The 15,087-nt window shown below is 42.4% G+C and overlaps 1 protein-coding gene across 1 annotated transcript in view; it reads right to left on the reverse strand.

The window, feature by feature from the left end:
* The window catches only part of LOC139741897 (scavenger receptor cysteine-rich domain-containing group B protein-like), a 31,810-nt gene that overhangs the window by 10,961 nt on the left and 5,762 nt on the right, over nucleotides 1-15,087 (reverse strand). Inside the window, exon 3 of the mRNA XM_071652471.1 lies at nucleotides 13,170-13,496. Within this exon, the coding sequence (XP_071508572.1) occupies nucleotides 13,170-13,496 (327 nt within the window). The remainder of the gene's footprint in view (nucleotides 1-13,169; nucleotides 13,497-15,087) is intronic.

Consider the following 15,087-nt stretch of genomic DNA (forward strand, 5'->3'; position numbering starts at 1 on the left):
TTAGGAAGTTCAAAGAGCTCCTCTTTGATGCTGGCACTGAATCTGACTATCGATCAGAAAAACTTAAAAGAAGAATAGTGAGCCACTATGGAAATCAGTTGTCTTTTTGGCATCCGAAGAATCGTTCCGAGTCTGAGATGGTATTCCTTGAAGAGGTACCAAAGGGCCAAATTGCTGAGGCAGGTGTGCAGTCTTCATCTACTTCTGTGGAAGAAGAAGCATGGAGCAGCGACATCATCTCATATGATGAAAGTGAGGAAAAAAGCTTGCAACATGTGGCAGTTATCATACAACAGGCTCTACTTCAGGTAAACCCAGCGGTCTCCCAACCCATTAGGCCTGAAGATATAGATGAGAACAATGTTCACATTCCGAATTCTGTGTATAACCTGCTGGCCTGCATTATTCACGGAAAATGCAAATTTCAAGTAGATCAGTGGGTCTCTGTACCAGCTACTATCCATCGTCAAGTCCTCTCTATCAGTCAAGATCTCATACATGCTGTGAGTCGGGGCGAGTAAAAACTCCAAAGCATGTGGCACTTCCTTTCCTTGTCAGAACCCTGGGTGGATCTTCAGAAATGATAACTGTCTTGAACAGAATGGGTCATGGTTTGTCTCACACACAGGCAGAAGAGATGGAAACTTCGCTTGAAGAAAATGTTTCAAAGACTTACTCCAATTTGCCAAGCAACTGACAAAATGGTGTATTTGAGACATTTTGTTGGGATAACAGTGACCTTCAAGAAGAGACGCTCTCTGGACGTTGAACTACACACTGCACTAGTGGCATAGTACTACAAACTAGACGTCAAGAAACAGGGCTGTCACAGTCTTCCACCAATGCTCAAAACACAAAATCTGACGGCGCCATCATCAATCGCAGGTGTTCCATTAAGCCCCAGCCAAATGCAGTGATGCCGTACCAATCAGTTCCAAGGAAAGGACCAGCTAGAGAAACTAGTAGTTGATCAAGATCTTCTGACAGCATCGTCTTCTAAAAATGCTGTAGCATGGAAAAATGACTTTGCCTGGCTCTTGACTAGATGGCACCTGAGGAAGTGATGTTCCAAGAATGTGATGACAAACATCAGAATGTCCCCAGCTGGACTGCTTTTAACAGGCTTATTCAGGAGAGCGTACAAAGTCTGAGCACTATCAGCTATTGCCCGTCAATCGATGCCAGCCCGACGGAGATGTAGGGGGTGTGCGTGGCCGCATTGATGAAGAGGATTCATCCCCTATCACATCGCAACCGGACAGTACCCCCACACCTGATTTCCCATGCCCACGACGTGAGGCCCCTTCCCACTTCCCACTTCCCTCCCCTTCCCGGCAACCGAGGAGAACTGTGCAAGACTTGGAGACTGGCTACTTGCGTACCGGTCAAGCACTTTCAATGTGTGTGATCACCGGCGCCAGCCCCTACCGATGATGTCTGGTCCCCCTACACTCTATATGCGCATACTCGTGGAACCGGGCGCCACACCAGAGGCTCACCATACCCCCATACCCATCCCCATCCGTTGGCAGGATGACGTGAAGAAGGGCCTTGATCAGGATGTCCGACTCGGTGTTCTCGAACCTGTCCCTGTAGGCACCCCCGTCACACGGTGCCACCGCATGGTCATCTGTGCGAAGAAATCGGGTAAGCCCAGGCGTACGGTTGACTTCCAGGCACTCAATCGCCATGCTACCCGTGAGACCCACCATACGCAATCCCCGTTCCACCAGGCCCGTGTGGTTCCATCTAACATGTACAAAAGTCTGTCTGATGCATGGAATGGATATCACAGCATTCCCCCTGATGTGCGGGACTGCCATCTCACCATCTTTACCACCCCGTGGGGTCGCTATTGGTACCTCGTGGCCCCACAGGGGTACATTGCCTCTGGGGACTGCTATATTCGCCGGTTTGATGACATCGTGGCAGACTTCCCAGCGAAGACGAAGTGTGTGGACGACACACATGTGGTTGGATAGTATTCAGGATGCCTTCTTCCAGGCGGCTTGACGTATGTGGCCGCAATGGCATCACATAGAGCCCATCCAAGTTCGTCTTTGCACAGCAGACCGTCGAGTTTGCCAGATTCGAGATAACCCCAGCGACTGTCCGCCCTGCCCGCGCTTCCTCCAGGCCATCCGCGAATTCCCCGCACCTGAGAACGTCACCGATGTCTGCAGCTGGTTCAGCCTAGTGAACCAGGTGTCCTACGCCTTTGCCTCTGCAGACCAGATGCTCCCCTTCAGAAGACTCGTCAAGCCAGGCAGCCATTTTCAATAGACAGACACCCTGCAAGAGCTCTTTGATGAAGCGAAGTCCCTAATCATCGGGGAGATCCAGGAAGATGTCACTATACTTCGACAAGGGAAGACCCACCTGCCTGGCCACGGATTGGTCGAAGGATGGGATCGGCGTTTGGCTGCTACAGAAGCACTGCCCGTGCCGGAGCACCAAGCCCTTCTGCTGCAAGTCTGGTTGGTGGGTCACACTCGTCGGCAGCTGGTTCACATCTGGGTCGGAATCTCGATATGCCCCGATTGAAGGGGAAGCCCTCGCTGTTGTGGACGCCCTCGATAAGGCGCGTTATTTTGTCCTTGGGAACTCTGACTTGACTGTCGCTGTGGACCACAAGCCTCTGTTGAAGATATGTGGTGATCGCTCTCTTGACACCAGCCCCAACCCCCGTCTTCGCAACCTCAAGGAGAGGACCCTGCGATATCGGTTCCATGTGGTGCACATCCCGGGCCTTCATCACACTGCGGCTGATGCTCTCTCATGCCATCCAGTTAGTGAGTCCCAGCCGCTACACCTCCCGGATGACATCGCCAACCTCCAAGGACCCACTAGTGAGTCTGGCCACGTCGAACTCCCACGTGCCATCCTAGCTGCCACCCGGTGTTGTGTGGAGGGCATGGCGGACACTCCACAGGTTTGCGCCCAGGGTACCCCCGATGACAATGCCATCGTTGAGTTGGTCACTTGGGATGACATCCTCTTAGCCATCTCCAGCGACCCCCCCCCCCCCTTCCCCTTCTTACTCGGCTTGGTGGAGAATGGCTTCCCAGACTGCCGCAATGACTTACCTGTTGATATTCGCCGGTATCACCAATTTCGCGATGGTCTATCCAGTTTTGATGGGATGGTGCTCTACAACGACCGTAGCGTGATTCCCTCCACTCTGCGAGAGAAGGTCCTTCGAGCCCTCCACTCGGCCAAGGGGTCTCTCAAATGTGTTCCAGGGCTGAATCCTCCTTCTTCTGGCCTGGGATGTCATCTGACATAACGGACCAGCAGGCACGATGTTCAACATGCAACCGCATGGCTCCCTCTCAGCCGTGCGCCCCCACCCCCACCCGTCAGCCCAGCATATCCATTCCAGTGCCTTGTGGCCGACTACTTCCACTATCATGGTCGGTCCTTCCTCGTTGTGGTGGTGGACAGATACAGCAATTGGCTGATCATGGAGGAGGCTGCCAACGGGGCCGCCGGGCTGACTGCCGCCCTTAGAAGCATATTCATCACCTACGGCATTAGCGACGAGCTCACCTCTGACGGTGGGCCTGAGTTCACGTCCAACAAGACCAGGACATTTCTCCGGGCTTGAGGGGTCCACCATCGCATCTCCTCTGTCGCGTTTCCACACAGTAATTGCCGTGCAGAGGTCGGGGTCAAGACGGTCAAGCGTCTCATCGCCGGGACACCACTGCTGATGGCTCCCTCGACACTGATGAATTCCAGCGTGCCATCCTGCAGTATCGGAACACTCCCGACCGTGACACTTGCCTATCCCCTGCTCAGTGTGTCTTCAGTCAGCCTATCCGGGATTTCATCCCCATCCACCCGGGCAAGTATCGTCCCCACTCGACATGGCGGGACACTCTTTCATCGCGGGAGGAGGCCTTGCGGAATAGGCACATGCGCGCTGCCGAACGTCTCTCCGCCCACACACGGGTACTCCGCCCACTTTGCGTTGGTGTCTGCGTCTGCATCCAGAACCAAACAGGCCCCCACCTGACAAAGTGGGACAATCTGTCTGGAATAGTGGTTGAAGTGCGCCAGTTCGACCAGTATGTCATCAGGGTGGATGGCTCAGGACGTGTCACACTCCGTAACAGGTAGTTCCTCCGCAAGTACCAGCTGGTTATCCCTCGAGCGACCCTCACCACATACCCAGGGCCCTCCACGGTCTCGCCTCCACCTCGTGCAATTCACCCCACCACGACGGGCCATGATAAGCCACCCTTCCCCACCACAGAGAGCATACTCCCCCCAAATGGTACTGCCGAGCCGTCCCACGATTCCCCAGTGCGGGACAGCCCAAGTGATCAGCCCGTCTCCTCCGGCTCACCGGACCATGCCCCTACCTCGCAGTCGCCTGTGGGCCTGGAACCACGCTGCCGTCTGCCCCGCTCCGTCTGTGTTGCAGCACCAGACGCTGACCCCTCCCCTCCCACGCTCCGGCGTTCTACACGACGGAAGACTCCACCGGCTCATCTCCATTACTGATCAGACTTGACATTGTTCTTTCATCTCGTTAGATGAATGTTATTTGTTGGTTAACTTTTTGCGCGTTGGACTTCAGTTGACTGTTTTACTTGTTGCTCAGTTCCTTGTTATTTAGTCTTTCTGGTATCCACGTTTTATTGCTCCGAAAGACTTGGGCGGCATAGATAATTATTCTTATTACTTGATATATCTTTTTCCTTTTGCAGCCTCCATTGGACTTAGTGTGATTATCGCTTGATTTGAACAATCGGACATTGATAGTAAAGAACAATACTCATCTAGTGTTCTCATCTATTTTCAAAAGCTTTCATTCAAAAGGTATGTTATGTCTTTAATTGGAGTCATAGTTGTAAGTACGTTTTATAATTTTGCAGAACAAACCATATCCATCATCAGGGCAAGGAAACAAACAAAGTATATTTATCCTCTCAAGTTCATGTATATTAAATCACGAATGATAATACATTATATATTTTGTAAGATCTCTATTATTTTGTGCCCCTCCATCTTCATTTTCAGGTACTGAGATCATTTAGAAACAGACTTTCACCTTACGGTAAAGAAACATTCTGCATTTCATCCTCATTGTATACATTGAATGGATTGAGTGGATTATCCATATTGAATTAGACATGTATGTAAACTATCCAAGAAGAAGAATCCAAGGAACATTTGTTAATAAAAGTATGCTATTCCATATTATTTTATTCTGTTCTATGTGTTGTTGTCAGTTTGGTGAAAGGGCAAATGTTGCAGATCTATGATGAATTAAAATGATGTTATTATACACCCATGTATTTGTACAGCTTTAGAGGAGGCAGTGGAAAACTTCCTAAGTTTTCACATACGAAATTGCAAGAGAAAATCTTATATACACCATGACCTTGAAAATGACCTTGAGAATGACCTAGTGTACATGGTTATCCTTCATTGAAAGTCAATATGAAATGTGTGATACTGTTTTATTCAGTTTTGGTTACAGATCATTTTTGCACATAAAGCACTTTACTGTCATATATATGCAGCCAACTATAGGGCCGGAAAGCTATCATGAATCATTTGTGATCAGCCCGTCTCCTCCGGCTCACCGGACCATGCCCCTACCTCGCAGTCGCCTGTGGGCCTGGAACCACGCTGCCGTCTGCCCCGCTCCGTCTGTGTTGCAGCACCAGACGCTGACCCCTCCCCTCCCACGCTCCGGCGTTCTACACGACGGAAGACTCCACCGGCTCATCTCCATTACTGATCAGACTTGACATTGTTCTTTCATCTCGTTAGATGAATGTTATTTGTTGGTTAACTTTTTGCGCGTTGGACTTCAGTTGACTGTTTTACTTGTTGCTAAGTTCCTTGTTATTTAGTCTTTCTGGTATCCACGTTTTATTGCTCCGAAAGACTTGGGCGGCATAGATAATTATTCTTATTACTTGATATATCTTTTTCCTTTTGCAGCCTCCATTGGACTTAGTGTGATTATCGCTTGATTTGAACAATCGGACATTGATAGTAAAGAGCAATACTCATCTAGTGTTCTCATCTATTTTCAAAAGCTTTCATTCAAAAGGTATGTTATGTCTTTAATTGGAGTCATAGTTGTAAGTACGTTTTATAATTTTGCAGAACAAACCATATCCATCATCAGGGCAAGGAAACAAACAAAGTATATTTATCCACTCAAGTTCATGTATATTAAATCACGAATGATAATACATTATATATTTTGTAAGATCTCTATTATTTTGTGCCCCTCCATCTTCATTTTCAGGTACTGAGATCATTTAGAAACAGACTTTCACCTTACGGTAAAGAAACATTCTGCATTTCATCCTCATTGTATACATTGAATGGATTGAGTGGATTATCCATATTGAATTAGACATGTATGTAAACTATCCAAGAAGAAGAATCCAAGGAACATTTGTTAATAAAAGTATGCTATTCCATATTATTTTATTCTGTTCTATGTGTTGTTGTCAGTTTGGTGAAAGGGCAAATGTTGCAGATCTATGATGAATTAAAATGATGTTATTATACACCCATGTATTTGTACAGCTTTAGAGGAGGCAGTGGAAAACTTCCTAAGTTTTCACATACGAAATTGCAAGAGAAAATCTTATATACACCATGACCTTGAAAATGACCTTGAGAATGACCTAGTGTACATGGTTATCCTTCATTGAAAGTCAATATGAAATGTGTGATACTGTTTTATTCAGTTTTGGTTACAGATCATTTTTGCACATAAAGCACTTTACTGTCATATATATGCAGCCAACTATAGGGCCGGAAAGCTATCATGAATCATTTGTGATCAGCCCGTCTCCTCCGGCTCACCGGACCATGCCCCTACCTCGCAGTCGCCTGTGGGCCTGGAACCACGCTGCCGTCTGCCCCGCTCCGTCTGTGTTGCAGCACCAGACGCTGACCCCTCCCCTCCCACGCTCCGGCGTTCTACACGACGGAAGACTCCACCGGCTCATCTCCATTACTGATCAGACTTGACATTGTTCTTTCATCTCGTTAGATGAATGTTATTTGTTGGTTAACTTTTTGCGCGTTGGACTTCAGTTGACTGTTTTACTTGTTGCTAAGTTCCTTGTTATTTAGTCTTTCTGGTATCCACGTTTTATTGCTCCGAAAGACTTGGGCGGCATAGATAATTATTCTTATTACTTGATATATCTTTTTCCTTTTGCAGCCTCCATTGGACTTAGTGTGATTATCGCTTGATTTGAACAATCGGACATTGATAGTAAAGAGCAATACTCATCTAGTGTTCTCATCTATTTTCAAAAGCTTTCATTCAAAAGGTATGTTATGTCTTTAATTGGAGTCATAGTTGTAAGTACGTTTTATAATTTTGCAGAACAAACCATATCCATCATCAGGGCAAGGAAACAAACAAAGTATATTTATCCTCTCAAGTTCATGTATATTAAATCACGAATGATAATACATTATATATTTTGTAAGATCTCTATTATTTTGTGCCCCTCCATCTTCATTTTCAGGTACTGAGATCATTTAGAAACAGACTTTCACCTTACGGTAAAGAAACATTCTGCATTTCATCCTCATTGTATACATTGAATGGATTGAGTGGATTATCCATATTGAATTAGACATGTATGTAAACTATCCAAGAAGAAGAATCCAAGGAACATTTGTTAATAAAAGTATGCTATTCCATATTATTTTATTCTGTTCTATGTGTTGTTGTCAGTTTGGTGAAAGGGCAAATGTTGCAGATCTATGATGAATTAAAATGATGTTATTATACACCCATGTATTTGTACAGCTTTAGAGGAGGCAGTGGAAAACTTCCTAAGTTTTCACATACGAAATTGCAAGAGAAAATCTTATATACACCATGACCTTGAAAATGACCTTGAGAATGACCTAGTGTACATGGTTATCCTTCATTGAAAGTCAATATGAAATGTGTGATACTGTTTTATTCAGTTTTGGTTACAGATCATTTTTGCACATAAAGCACTTTACTGTCATATATATGCAGCCAACTATAGGGCCGGAAAGCTATCATGAATCATTTGTGATCAGCCCGTCTCCTCCGGCTCACCGGACCATGCCCCTACCTCGCAGTCGCCTGTGGGCCTGGAACCACGCTGCCGTCTGCCCCGCTCCGTCTGTGTTGCAGCACCAGACGCTGACCCCTCCCCTCCCACGCTCCGGCGTTCTACACGACGGAAGACTCCACCGGCTCATCTCCATTACTGATCAGACTTGACATTGTTCTTTCATCTCGTTAGATGAATGTTATTTGTTGGTTAACTTTTTGCGCGTTGGACTTCAGTTGACTGTTTTACTTGTTGCTAAGTTCCTTGTTATTTAGTCTTTCTGGTATCCACGTTTTATTGCTCCGAAAGACTTGGGCGGCATAGATAATTATTCTTATTACTTGATATATCTTTTTCCTTTTGCAGCCTCCATTGGACTTAGTGTGATTATCGCTTGATTTGAACAATCGGACATTGATAGTAAAGAGCAATACTCATCTAGTGTTCTCATCTATTTTCAAAAGCTTTCATTCAAAAGGTATGTTATGTCTTTAATTGGAGTCATAGTTGTAAGTACGTTTTATAATTTTGCAGAACAAACCATATCCATCATCAGGGCAAGGAAACAAACAAAGTATATTTATCCACTCAAGTTCATGTATATTAAATCACGAATGATAATACATTATATATTTTGTAAGATCTCTATTATTTTGTGCCCCTCCATCTTCATTTTCAGGTACTGAGATCATTTAGAAACAGACTTTCACCTTACGGTAAAGAAACATTCTGCATTTCATCCTCATTGTATACATTGAATGGATTGAGTGGATTATCCATATTGAATTAGACATGTATGTAAACTATCCAAGAAGAAGAATCCAAGGAACATTTGTTAATAAAAGTATGCTATTCCATATTATTTTATTCTGTTCTATGTGTTGTTGTCAGTTTGGTGAAAGGGCAAATGTTGCAGATCTATGATGAATTAAAATGATGTTATTATACACCCATGTATTTGTACAGCTTTAGAGGAGGCAGTGGAAAACTTCCTAAGTTTTCACATACGAAATTGCAAGAGAAAATCTTATATACACCATGACCTTGAAAATGACCTTGAGAATGACCTAGTGTACATGGTTATCCTTCATTGAAAGTCAATATGAAATGTGTGATACTGTTTTATTCAGTTTTGGTTACAGATCATTTTTGCACATAAAGCACTTTACTGTCATATATATGCAGCCAACTATAGGGCCGGAAAGCTATCATGAATCATTTGTGATCAGCCCGTCTCCTCCGGCTCACCGGACCATGCCCCTACCTCGCAGTCGCCTGTGGGCCTGGAACCACGCTGCCGTCTGCCCCGCTCCGTCTGTGTTGCAGCACCAGACGCTGACCCCTCCCCTCCCACGCTCCGGCGTTCTACACGACGGAAGACTCCACCGGCTCATCTCCATTACTGATCAGACTTGACATTGTTCTTTCATCTCGTTAGATGAATGTTATTTGTTGGTTAACTTTTTGCGCGTTGGACTTCAGTTGACTGTTTTACTTGTTGCTAAGTTCCTTGTTATTTAGTCTTTCTGGTATCCACGTTTTATTGCTCCGAAAGACTTGGGCGGCATAGATAATTATTCTTATTACTTGATATATCTTTTTCCTTTTGCAGCCTCCATTGGACTTAGTGTGATTATCGCTTGATTTGAACAATCGGACATTGATAGTAAAGAGCAATACTCATCTAGTGTTCTCATCTATTTTCAAAAGCTTTCATTCAAAAGGTATGTTATGTCTTTAATTGGAGTCATAGTTGTAAGTACGTTTTATAATTTTGCAGAACAAACCATATCCATCATCAGGGCAAGGAAACAAACAAAGTATATTTATCCTCTCAAGTTCATGTATATTAAATCACGAATGATAATACATTATATATTTTGTAAGATCTCTATTATTTTGTGCCCCTCCATCTTCATTTTCAGGTACTGAGATCATTTAGAAACAGACTTTCACCTTACGGTAAAGAAACATTCTGCATTTCATCCTCATTGTATACATTGAATGGATTGAGTGGATTATCCATATTGAATTAGACATGTATGTAAACTATCCAAGAAGAAGAATCCAAGGAACATTTGTTAATAAAAGTATGCTATTCCATATTATTTTATTCTGTTCTATGTGTTGTTGTCAGTTTGGTGAAAGGGCAAATGTTGCAGATCTATGATGAATTAAAATGATGTTATTATACACCCATGTATTTGTACAGCTTTAGAGGAGGCAGTGGAAAACTTCCTAAGTTTTCACATACGAAATTGCAAGAGAAAATCTTATATACACCATGACCTTGAAAATGACCTTGAGAATGACCTAGTGTACATGGTTATCCTTCATTGAAAGTCAATATGAAATGTGTGATACTGTTTTATTCAGTTTTGGTTACAGATCATTTTTGCACATAAAGCACTTTACTGTCATATATATGCAGCCAACTATAGGGCCGGAAAGCTATCATGAATCATTTGCACTAAATACTGTTCTGCCCTATTTTGTCAAAAGGAAGCAAGTGAGATACCATTCGAATTTGAGTTATTGATGTTTTCATAATTCACATAATGAGCTCTTCTTCCAGGCCAAATTTCTTGCTGAAACACCCATCCTACCAAGAGATATGTTAGATAAGACATCATGATAGTCCATTGACGTCAGTGTAAATGACAGACACATTTTGCTCTTTTACGAGAAATGTCACTTTTGTCACTTGGTTCCTTTTGCCAAAGTAGGGCAGTGTTGTTGCCATGGTAACAAAAAGGAGCAATCTTTTCATTTATTTAGAAAAAAAAAACCCAACACACTCTGTAGATTGGGAACTTTAATGATTTGATCATTAGGGATTCTCGCAAAGGAACTGACATTTATTATAAAAATTAAGCGCTTTGACCTTGAGAATGACCTTGAGAATGACCTTGAGAATGGCCTTGAGGAGGATTTAGAGGGTAAACTAACCAGATACCCTGTATTGAAAATACTTAAAATGCTTAATTACGATTAATAGTGAGAAATAATTAGTTGAAAGATCATTATTTTACATTGGTACACATTTTAAAAACAAATTTCTATTACGTGGGCCTGTTACAGAGCCAATAGCTCTATTTTGCACAAGAGACTCAACTTCCGTTTCCATGGTAACAACTTAGCAGACTGAGGTCATGTGGTAGAGTTAGAGTCAGCTTGCTTCCTAGTTTGTGTAGCAAACTCATAGTAGCATGTACAGTTCCTTGAAGGATTTGACAAAAACTTTATCACAAGAATTAGTCCTGAATTTGTATCAATTTTGCGATATTCAATGATTTGACCTTGAAGTGACCTTCATATCCTCGAAGAATGAGCCATGTTCATATTTATTGCAAAAGTCTTTAGTACGTTACTTAAGCCTTTATTCCAAGACAAGACTATCCTACTAATTCGATTACTTACAGAAAATTTTTACCTTTAATATATTGTCTCATTCTCTAGAAATGACATTGAATTGGCACATGTTTTAAGAGGTTGTGATGTAGCAACTGCGTTGCCATGGTAACGATCAAGAGTTGGAACTTAAGATCATCATTTCCGAAAAGTAGAGACTTGTACCTATCCAACGGTACCAAGATATCTTGGGCCCCCTGGGGGTGCTACGAAAATGCAATTTTCAGGCCTTGGCTCATGGACTATAAGCTGAAATACAAAGTTTTTCGGCTCGCTCGCTGCGCTCGCTCGCGCCAAAATTTATCCCCAAAAAAGAGTTAAGAACAAAACGTGATGATGACGCAGAAATATACAAATTTCGACTCACTCGCGCGTACTAATTTAGAGTATTTTTTAAAGTCCTCAGTTTGTTGGTATAAATCGTTATCGTCGTCACTATATCTTGATTAGAATAGTAAGATTTAATAAGCAAAAAATGACAAGAATTCCATGTTTTGTTAGCTGAAATACAAAAATTTTCGGCTCGCTCGCTGCGCTCGCTCGCCAAAATTTATTCAAAAAAGAGATAAGAACAAATCGTGATGATGCCGCGGAAATATACACATTTCGGCTCACTCGCGCGTACTAATTTAGAGTAGTTTTTCTAAGTCCTCAGTTTGTTGGTATTAATCGTTATCTATAAGGCCGTCACTATATCTTTATTAGAATTGTAAAATTTGATAAGCAAAGATTGACAAGAATTCCATGTTTTGTTAGCTGAAATACAAATTTTTCGGCTCGCTCGCTGCGCTCGCTCGCCAAAATGTATAAAAAAAGAGTTAAGAACAAATCGTGATGATGCCGCGGAAATATACAAATTTCAGCTCACTCGCGCTTACTAATTTAGAGTATTTTTTAAAGTCCTCAGTTTGTTGGTATAAATCGTTATCGTCGTCACTATATCTTGATTAGAATTGTAAGATTTAATAAGCAAAAAGTGACAAGAATTCCATGTTTTGTTAGCTGAAATACAAAAATTTTCGGCTCGCTCGCTGCGCTCGCTCGCCAAAATTTATCAACATTCATTACATTTAAATCACCCTCAAAAAGACCCCTTTTAAGTGCTTGAAAAAGTACATCATGTGGACTGTGTTTAAAGTCCCTACTGGGATGGGGTTGGGGTGGAACACTTTTTCAGAAATTAGGGGCGCAATTTTCGCGCTTGCCCCGGGCGCCGTTTTCCCTAGATACGCCACTGGGCATACAACAAGCTATTTCACACACACGCACACACCACGCACATACACACAAAAACAAACATATACTTGATCATGTAAACAGGTGATGCTAAGAAAGAAAAGAAAGGGAAGACAGTGATAGCGATAGTGGAAGATGGTGAGAGGGAACAGGGGAGCAAGAAATAGAGAGACTTCTCGTTCATTGTGCCATTGATAATGATACACTGTACAAATACAATATCATCGAAGATGCATAGTGCACCCTGTTGGCAGGAAACTGCTGGGTGAAGCAACATACGGACCAGTTATTTACATGAAAAGAGAGAAAACATTTCACGGCAAGACGTCAAAAGAAGGTAGAGTATAACAGAGAATAAAACTGCCACACGTTACAAAAGAATGCATGATTTAGACGACTGAATAAAAGAGGGGAAAAATACTCAAACAAGCTTACCATCATGCGTGCATATCACCCCTGCATCCTCGCTATGGCCGCAATTGTGATTTCCCCAGCCATTACTACTGCACTCACTTAGCTCCTCTTCATACCCGTTGCAGTTCACATCATCAAGAAAGATCTTCTGGTCGTCTCGACCTCTGCCAAAGTATGCCGAACTCTTTGCACTGAGGGCGCTCTGGAAGCCGAGTTGTCTGCACACGACATTTGCATCATTCGTCCCCCAGTAGTCGTCGCAAACGGTACCCCACTCGGAGTTGTGGAAGATCTCCACACGTCCTTCGTGACTGCCGGATCCATCAACAAGGCGGACTGCTCCATCCTCTGAATAATGGCAACAACAACAATATCAACAATACCACACACAAAATCACCCTGAAGCAAAATAAAAAAACAAAAACAAAAGCGACAATTAAAGGTTGACAGTATCAACTGATATCAGTTCAGTTTCATTTCAGAAATATACCTTGCAGATAGTTATATTAGATATATATTTTGAGCAATGGTAAAATGTAGTCCAGTCACGAGGGTAGAAAGAAAGAAAGTACAAATGAGATGAACATGATACAGGTTGGGCCAAACAACCCGGAAGTAGTATACATATCACGAAAACGATGCTGGTACATGTAGTTCCTATATTCCAAAGGATGGTGCGAACGTTTTCAAAAAAAGAAAATCAGTTTACTACATTACAGTACCCCTCGATCGCGTCAAAGACAGTTCTAGGATGACAGCTCATCCTTGTGTCACAGGGTAAGAAAATTTGAATGTGCCATATCATGTCCAATATCATTGTGCTAATTTTTATCATAGAGGGTAAATTCCATGATTAGTATACAATGGTGTACCTCACAAAAGGTACCCTTGATTGTGGTCGGAATTCACGCTGAGTAAAGGAAATAAAGTAGGTGTGCAAGCACCTTTGAAACTTAATACAAAGGACCCGAAGACATACATGGATATCGTTATTAAAGAGATATGCATACATGCATATATATATATGTGTGTACATATATATATATATATATATATATATATATATATATATATATATATATAGATAGATATACATACATGTACATATAGGCGTACCTGTGCTTAAGCGTCTTTTCCGCTACCGACGGTTTCACGCTGCAGGGCGATCTTCATGCCAGTAGCGGATAAGACGCCAGAGCTCAGGTCTGCCTTATATGCTCTGCTTTACAGCAACAGCATTGAGAACTTTTGATCAATCCTCAACAAACGATGCTCAACGGATATACCTAACGCATATACCCAACGGATATATACCCAACGGATACACCCAACGCATATATCCAACGGATATATATACAGCTGTATATATATATATATATATATATATATATATATATATATATATATATTATTATTATTATTATTATTATTATTATTATCATTATTATCATTATTATTATTATCACTAATATTATTATTATTATCATCATCATCATCATCATCATCACTATTATTATCATAGTGAAATGATAACCGAAAAATACCAGTATCATTATCTCATAGCAAGATACTCAAATAGTGTGAATATCATTATTGAAGAGAAATGATACATAGATATAAATATGTCGATGACGTGCATGTAGCAATGTCAATTGAATAATGAATACATCAATGAAGTTTTAGAAAAATCTGGCATTCATGTCACAAGTCATGAATTTTAATTGTTTTGGTACAGCCATAGCTGGATGCGAAGACTTAAGAGTCCATGAGGCCACAGCATAATCTCTGGTCCATATAAGGGCGTGAGAGGGAGGATGAGATGATTATGGTTGTGGTTTGTTTTTGTAAGGTGTAGGGTGAAAAGTGTCAAAAATGTTTTGTTAGAGAGCGAAGCGACCACGCAGGTCGTCTGTTTGAGAAGCAATCAAACATAATATAA

This window comes from Diadema antillarum, unplaced genomic scaffold (assembly GCF_040938485.1).
Source record: "Diadema antillarum isolate AM-2024a unplaced genomic scaffold, OU_Dant_1.0 seq00000962_RagTag, whole genome shotgun sequence".
Classification (NCBI taxonomy): domain Eukaryota; kingdom Metazoa; phylum Echinodermata; class Echinoidea; order Diadematoida; family Diadematidae; genus Diadema; species Diadema antillarum.